Raw genomic sequence first — 7918 nt, 5'->3', positions numbered from 1 at the left:
GTCCCACTTCATCCGCTGGCTGCCTTGTGGACCACCAGACAAAACAGCAGAGCAGCCAGCTGTGGGCAGAAGTACCTTGTCCAGCTCCCATATCAAAGAAATTATTTACCCTTAAAAGTCTCTGCAGACTTCCTCAGTGTCCCCCAAGCCTTGTATGATACCTTTTCAGTGCACCAGTTACCCCAGCCTTGTGGGTGTCTAGGAGATGGCGTGCTATTCTCCTAAATGACCCTGCACACAGCAGAGGTAACACACAGGTCACAGGCCACACGAATCAGATGGTATTTATGCCCATGTGGAAGAGAGTTTGGGAAGTCTTTTGCTGTGCATCAGTGCTGTCTCTGTGTGATGTGACAGGGTTTATTCCCCAGTGCTCAGCACTGTGCAAGGGCAGTCGTGGTGCTTGCAGACCAGAGCTGGTGCATGTATGTGGCACTGCAGCCACATTACCCTCGGTGCCCACAACAGGTACATGCCCCAGGGTCTTTCTTGTGCTCCCTGTCATGCAGGGGCTATGTTTCTAACCTGTACTGCTCCCCATCCCATGACCCACAAGTACCGGGCTACCTGACTCTCTGAATATAGATAGGCACAGTCATGGGGAATAAGATGTTTATACCCAAGCTGTGCTGCATTAGCTACCCAGGCAGGGTGGAGTCCCATGGGACTGAAGCTGAGCACAGGGAGAAGAGGACACCCTCCCTGCCTCAGGCACTAGCCCTGGAAATCCACCCCTATTTGCCCAACGCATCTGCCCTCGGCACAATAAGCACTTCTTGCAGCACTGGGGCTCTGCCTGCCATGGGCACTGTGCTGAAAGGGTTACAGAGCCAGGCACCCTTGAAGGAGAAGTTGCTGGACATCCTCTTGTGTTTGTGCTTAGTTATCAAGGCGAATCAGGTGACTTCCTTCTGGTCCCTTGGGCTTGCAGGCTCGGGGAGGCTGCCAGCCACGCTGGGAAGGGAAGTGCAGTTGTGTTGCAAGAAGTTTGTACTCACGCTGAGGTCAGTGGTTTGGCTGCTCACGTGGTTTGCCAGTATAAAGCTGGATGCAGGAGCTGGGCTGCCCAGCTCAGAGCTTCACTGTCCTGGGAGCAGAAAGGAAGGAAGGAGGAAAGCACAAGCGAGAAAAAACAGCAGGGAAGCGGAGGAGCAAAACGACTTGGATAAACATGGAAACTTCCTGGACGCACGGCTCTGAAAGGTGAGAGCGGATGGGAGTGAGAGGGAATTCTTTGCCAGAAGAGTATTATGTTTCTCCCTTGCTTTTAGACATGCTGTTCTTGTTTCTGCTCTGTGGCGAATGGCATGCTCCTGCTTCCACCTCTGGATGGAGTCTGTCAGTTTTCCTTGCTCCGGAGAGTGTTTGGGATGCTGGTTTCCATCCGTGGCTCTCGGGAATGCTCTGCTCCTGTTCCTGCCATCCTCTTATCCACTCTTTTCTCTCATAAAGAGCTAAGATCTGTTTAGGCAGAGGAGAGCAACAGCACTGACATTAGTTTTGCTGCTCTTCCCCAGCATGTCCAAGGACCTGTCAGAACTGTTGAAGGAAGCTACCAAGGAGGTGCACGAGCAGGCAGAGAACACGCCGTTCATGAAGAACTTTCAGAAGGGGCAGGTGTCTCTCCACGAGTTTAAGGTATTTTATAGCAGCATTGCTTGGGAATGGGATTTCCTTGCCGGGAAATACACTGTTAGATCACACAGAGTGCGCAGGGACTAAAAGGGGGAGGATGGGGATGGCACAAGGAAGGAGGTCCTGTGCATTACAGCTGGCTGGTATCAGTATCTCCTGTGCAAAACCTCCTTCTCCAGCACCCTGAGATCTCTCTTGCAGGAGGCGGGGCAGGACAGTGCAGATCAGGATGGGCAGCCAAGCTGAGGCAGGATGGAAAGACAAAGAGGTTGATGAGATTGATGCAATTGCTTTTCTCTTTCTTCATAAAAGCCTGCATGTTAATTACTGGCACTGGTACTTAATGGAGATATGACTGTGTGCAGATACTTGAGTGGCTGAAATGCCAAAAAGAGGGAGAATATTAAATTTACAACCCTCTAAGCAGCCACAGCAAGAAATAATAGCGGAACGGCAAGAATGTGAGGATGTGGGATCATCTCTGGCACTGAACTTTGTGATGTTTCAGCTGTCACCTGGGTTATACCAGAGCTGAGCTCATGAACAATAACAACTCAAAGGCAGACTGAACATGAGCAAGCCATGTCTGACACTAACAGGTAGGAGCCTGTTGCTATTCCTCAGATAAAACATTTGCAGATATTAGTCTGCTCCTAACCTGGCTAGATACGTGACTCCTGGCATCTGAGCCACATAACAAAGCCATGAGCAAAAACAAAGCACACACCTCGGCCAGAAATTCCTGCGAGGCTATAGGATGTGATGCATGGTCTTGGAAGTAACAGCTAGCGATCCAACCTGTGTCTTAATTACTTTGTTGTTTGAATTGTTCCTTGGCAAATAAATCCACCAGAGTAGGAAACAGATGACTTTTTTTCTGAGAGGTCACATTCAGGATACTTGGTCAGGCACAAACTTAATCTAAGGTGCTGACTTCCTGCTGTTCGGAATGCGCTGCTGGTTAGGCAGTGAACTTTGAGACAGGCTGGCAAGAACATAAAACACCAGGCCCTCAGGAATACAGCTCCATTTCGTAGCAGACATTTACATGCTGTCAGGGGAGTGAGATGTGACGTGGGTTTGAAAAAGTCAAAACAGCTTTCCGAAGCCATGTTTCCCATTAGAACTCTACCTGCCTCTGAAAGCAGCCACGCAAGTTGTATGTTCTCCATTTATTAGGCAATGTTCCCGTAGTTTGTTTCTTTCCCAGTAAGCTGGCTACCAGGTTATTGTTTAAAATCCTCTATTTTTGTTGACTCTCTTGGCACACGCATGTATCTGCCCTGATACGTGACTCAGAATCTGAATACTTGTTTCCAAATATCCAACCAAGCCACTGCCCATGTGCCTATCAAAGTCCTATTTGCTGTCACAGTGGGGAAAAGTTGAAACGATAACTCTTTTACTGCAGCACTGATTGCTTTGTGGGAGAGTGACCTGCTTTCTCTCCTGTCATCCATGTAACCCACCCCTGCTCAAACCCGACTCACTGCAAGACGTCAGTGTTTCACCCTTTGCGGCTGATAGGGAATTCCAGTGTCAGGAAGGGGTGGTGTAGGTATAAATATGAACACAGGCCCTGAAAACAGAATGCGCGGAGCAGGAAAGTACACAGCTAGATTGTCTTACACCACGTGGAAAAGCTGGCAGATGGAAGAAAGCATCGCGTAAGCTGGGGAAAACAACAACAACAATGGTTTCAAAATAGAAGGGAGAACACACAGGCTGACAGTGCTCCTCCACAAAGGCATCTTTCAGAGGCAGCTGTGCTTCCAGCCCCCTTTTATCTGGTCTCCTTGGGGCAACCCCTCTTCAAGTGTGAATGAGGAGAGCGTGGTGCCTCAGCTCCCAGGATGGTGGGATGCCAACAGGACAAGTATGTTGAAAAACAAATAGGGTGTGTCATCATCTTACGAGGCCGTGCAAAGGGAAGCCACATCCTAAAGCATTCAGATTTGAACAATGAAGCAGAAAATATACCTTTGGGAATACCCTTTCTATTGAACAAGGGGATGAGGAGAATAGCTCAGGCATGATTTAACAGGGCTCCTGTTTCCGTTACATCAAGCTGCCTTTAACTTGATGGCAAAGTTACCTTTTAAGAGCAGGTAAGACCAACAACTGCTGGAAAGGACTTAGGTCTTACCTGATCGTGCCTCAAGCAGGAGGGGAAGGGCTAAATTGTGTCTTACTGCACCTTGCAACTCTGTTTTCCACATAGGAAACCTATAAGTCACAGAGGTGCATGCTCAGACTGGGTGTGCTCATAAGTAACTTTCTCATTAGCAAGATTTGTCCCCAAAACCTGAAGAAGACATATATATACACCCACAGCTCACCTCTTCATTCTCTTTCAGCTGGTTACGGCGTCCTTGTATTTCATCTACTCTGCTCTGGAGGAAGAGATTGAACGGAACAAGGACAACCCAGTTTATGCCCCCGTGTACTTTCCAGCGGAGCTGCACCGGAAAGCTGCCCTGGAGCAAGACCTGAAGTACTTCTATGGCAGCAACTGGAGGGATGAGATCCCGTGTCCTGAGGCTACTCGGAAATACGTCGAGAGGCTCCACTACGTAGGCAAGAACCACCCAGAGCTCCTGGTGGCCCATGCCTACACTCGCTATTTGGGAGACCTCTCTGGGGGGCAAGTGCTGAAGAAAATTGCCCAAAAGGCCCTCCAGCTGCCCAGCACTGGGGAAGGGCTGGCTTTCTTCACCTTCGATGGCGTCTCCAACGCCACCAAGTTCAAGCAGCTCTATCGCTCCCGCATGAATGCCCTCGAGATGGATCTTGCCACTAAGAAGAGAGTCTTGGAGGAGGCCAAGAAAGCATTCTTGCTAAATATACGAGTGAGTAACAAACAGCCAGCCCTGCCTGCCCACACCCTCTGTGAAATAAGATAATAGCCACAGGGGAAAGGCAAAGCTGGTATTTCTGCTGTGGAGCTTATGGGAAGTTGTGGATTACAGCAGGCTAGTCAGGGTTGGATGGCTGCACTTGTCCAGCCTGGGAGCCTAGTATCTGAAAAGCTGTTCTCTCTCCCTTAAACTTTGAACTTAGCCTTTTCCATGTGCCATCAAGGGCTTATACTTGGAGCGGGGATCACCACCTATCTGTCCTACCTCTGTAGTACAGATCCACAGGTCCCCTGTGAATGCTGACCAGATGCACAGGTACCTTGCTTTCCTCCCCATCAGAAGGAAGGAGCTAGAAGCTTCAGGGAGAACCTGTAAAATGAACGAGGAGCGTGAAAGATATACTCTTAACCCCACAGGCAAATTATGTGCTGTGCAAAAAGCGCCAGAAGAGTTGGACTGAGTTGTGTCTTCTTCTAGCTCCTAAAGTGGCTAGGGCAGGAGCAAGGGGCAAAGGGGCAGACAAAGAGGAGGCCACATAATGTGACAGTGTTCCTTCTTCTCAGGTGTTTGAGGCACTGCAGGAGCTGGTGTCTAAGGGCCAGGAAAATGGTCACCCTCCGCAGCTGAAGGCAGAACTTCGCACAAGGAACGTTAACAAATCATATGAGCACGGTAAGACACTGCTAAGGGCAGGGGTTTAACATCGCCCCTTGTGGTTTTGTTCTCCTCCCTTCCTCTGTTCTTGTTTGTAAAAGTCACTGAGAAAGGAGCATGAAGTGCTTGCCCCGTCTCTTCCCCAGCCAGCAGTAGGTAGTGCAAGGATAGGCACTGTGTGTGCAAAGCTGCTTCTGGACATGTCAGGACAAGGATGACACATGTGGGCTCTCCAGAAAACCAGTTAATAAGGAAACCTGACAAGAAGAGGTTTCCTCTCCTCCTGTTAGGTTTTAACAAGCTTAAGGTGACTTTTGACCACAGTCAAAACCAGCCTTGACTTCACAGGAGCAAAGGCAGCAATTTTGGACCCAGCAGATCAGCCGTGGTGCTGTGATGCTCACAAAATGTTCTTCCGGACACACAGCCCTACCTGGTGGCCTGTCCTTTCAGACTAAATCTCCGTCTTGTGATTTCTCTACCTTCTACAAGTATTCACTAAAAACTCTCCTGAAAGTGTGCTGCGGTTATATCCAGGTGGTGAAACGCAGCCAGCTGGGAAGTGGGGCTGCCCACCCGTTTTGCAAAGCTGAGAAAGCTCCACTCCTGGCGAGGGTCAGTCCCAAACTGGGCAAAGCCTGAGCAGCAGCTGCAAGCAAAGCAATCCCTTTACACAGTCAGACTTGTTACCAAGTGAGGAGCTGGCTCAGATGGTTACAGAGGAGAGCAGTTTCCCTGATAACATGTGATTCAAATAAAGAAGCCCTTATGACCTACCCACTCTGAAACCAAAAGGGAAATCTTTCAGTGCACGCTGGACTGAGCCATCGTTTTCCCATGGCAAAGAATGAGAAGCAAACCTCATCCTGCGCATCTCTAGGCAACGAAGCTTAAAGCAACTTCTTTGGGAAAGGCAGTAAAAGTTCGCTGTGAAACTTTGCTGCTCCTTTCCCCACACACTCATAAAAGTAGGAGTTTTCTGAAAAGTTTGGTGTTGGATGAGGTATCCCATCCTGGGAAAAACATCTGGAGTGCTGAGGACTGTTTAAGGCCATTAGCTGCCTAACCAATTAAATTGGTGAGAAGTAGGACAGAAACCACCTTTTAAAATTCTGGCTTAAGTATTTGACCATCTGCACACACCAGGGGTTTGATGGAGCTGGGCAGTGCATTTATATGGCTGTAAGGAGACAAGTTGGTACTCATGTACATGCAGAGCAGTTGTGAGCCTTTGTGGTTTCTGCATCAGGTCTCTTGCTTCCCTTCTTCCCCTACCCCAGGAAAGCAGAACCCGCTGCTGCTGTTGCCCCCAGCCCAACCGGGCTCTAGGCTTCCTCCTCTTCTCCTTGGCAGCTCCAGCACTGGGACAGCAAGCATGGCATACCAGCAGTGTCTTGCCTCAACCTCTTCTCACGTGCCTTTCTTTTCCCTCCCTATTTGATCTAGGTGCAGCACCTGGGAAAGAAAGCGAGAGGACAAACAGGAGGCACACAGATATGATGCCCAGCACTCCCCTGGTGCGGTGGATCCTGGCACTCGGCTTCCTAGCCATGACGGTTGCCGTGGGCTTATTTGCCATGTGATGGAGCAGGAGCTTCACCTTCTCTTCGTGCCTTCCCTCATCCTGAACTAATCCACCTTCCCCAGTCTTTGTGAAAGAAATTTCCCCACTGGGTACTGTGATCTTGGCTCTGCCACTAATATTAGGAGACTTTTTCTCCCCAGAACCAGAGTGCTGTAAGGGGGGTTCAGTCAAAGTCTCCCTCGTGCTTGGTGTAAGCTCTTCTCAGAGACTAACTTTATCACCAAAGGGTAGAAAGGGCCAAAAACAATGGCCAAGAACTGTCGTTGCTTTACAGACTGCCTGCAAAAACTTCTACAGGATCAGAAACGCAGCTTTGACATCTGTCTCTCCTCAGAAACACGAAGCTCCCTGGAGCTCTGTTTGCTCGATGTTTTATACTGTTAGATAACACTGTGATCACTTTTCCTGCGGAGCCGCATGGCTCCCATGGGTTATAGACTGTTTTATATGACACAAATAGGTTTTCTGTTAATTCCTTTTTCCAATCATTTCTGGGTTTTAAGAGAGAAGCAGAATGCGGTTGTTGAAGATACACTCTCATTATCTTGTCTGGTGATGTAATTTATACACATAATAAACTTCAATTTAAACTCTTCAGGCCTGGTATTCCCTATTATTTAAGCCTTACCTGGGGAGAAAGGAAGTGTCTTTTGTCCTCCAAGTTTTTCGGGGCTGCTGCCTCCACAGCCATGACAGTAGACAAAAGTGGGAGCTATCATCAGAATCTGACTCTTCTCCCACTTGGTGCTATCAATAACCTGTTAGAAGCTGGGGCAGGTTTCTGCAGCTCCTACACGCTGCTCTCTGTTTCTAGAAATGGCACAAAAGTCTGTGAGCGTACAAAGGATTTTTAAGGGGTGGAAGGTGTATGTAAAAGCTATTAAAAGCAATAGGTGATGGGACCCTCAGCCAGTCTTAACCAGGACAGATCTCCCTGACCACTACCAGCTAAGGGCTCCATTCCCAGACTGCCTTTGCAAGAATCAGAAAAGCAAGTGTGCTTTCACCACCCAGAAATGAAATACGCACTAGGCTTTGATCCTATGAGACAGCTAAATGGGACGCATCAAGTACACAACCGTATGCCCTCACCTAGGTAATAAACCAACCCAACTTCCTCCCAGGACTCAGCACACACACATGGCATTGCTAAAGGCACTCCAAACACACAGCACTGCTGGAGCAG

The 7918-nt window shown here is 48.8% G+C and overlaps 1 protein-coding gene across 1 annotated transcript; it reads left to right on the top strand.

Annotated features, from left to right (window-relative positions):
• The first annotated feature begins 1058 nt into the window (after window positions 1-1058).
• HMOX1 (heme oxygenase 1) lies at window positions 1059-7329 on the top strand. Its single transcript, XM_065679255.1, has 5 exons — window positions 1059-1203; window positions 1518-1638; window positions 3993-4484; window positions 5057-5165; window positions 6594-7329. The coding sequence occupies exons 1-5, from the start codon at window positions 1172-1174 to the stop codon at window positions 6728-6730; spliced, it is 891 nt and encodes a 296-aa protein (XP_065535327.1). The 5' UTR covers window positions 1059-1171; the 3' UTR covers window positions 6731-7329.
• Window positions 7330-7918: the final 589 nt, after the last annotated feature.

This window comes from Lathamus discolor, chromosome 1, assembly GCF_037157495.1.
Source record: "Lathamus discolor isolate bLatDis1 chromosome 1, bLatDis1.hap1, whole genome shotgun sequence".
NCBI lineage: Eukaryota > Metazoa > Chordata > Aves > Psittaciformes > Psittacidae > Lathamus > Lathamus discolor.
The sequence above is the reverse complement of the archived record's forward strand: the minus strand, read 5'-3'. Positions and strand labels throughout refer to the sequence as shown.

Excerpts from the sequence above, each read along its gene's own strand:
- HMOX1 (XM_065679255.1), top strand. The coding sequence starts at position 1,172 with ATGGAAACTTCCTGGACGCACGGCTCTGAAAG. Across the intron at positions 1,204-1,517 it reads TGGACGCACGGCTCTGAAAG|CATGTCCAAGGACCTGTCAG; the intron begins GTGAGAGCGGAT and ends GCTCTTCCCCAG. Across the intron at positions 4,485-5,056 it reads CATTCTTGCTAAATATACGA|GTGTTTGAGGCACTGCAGGA; the intron begins GTGAGTAACAAA and ends CCTTCTTCTCAG.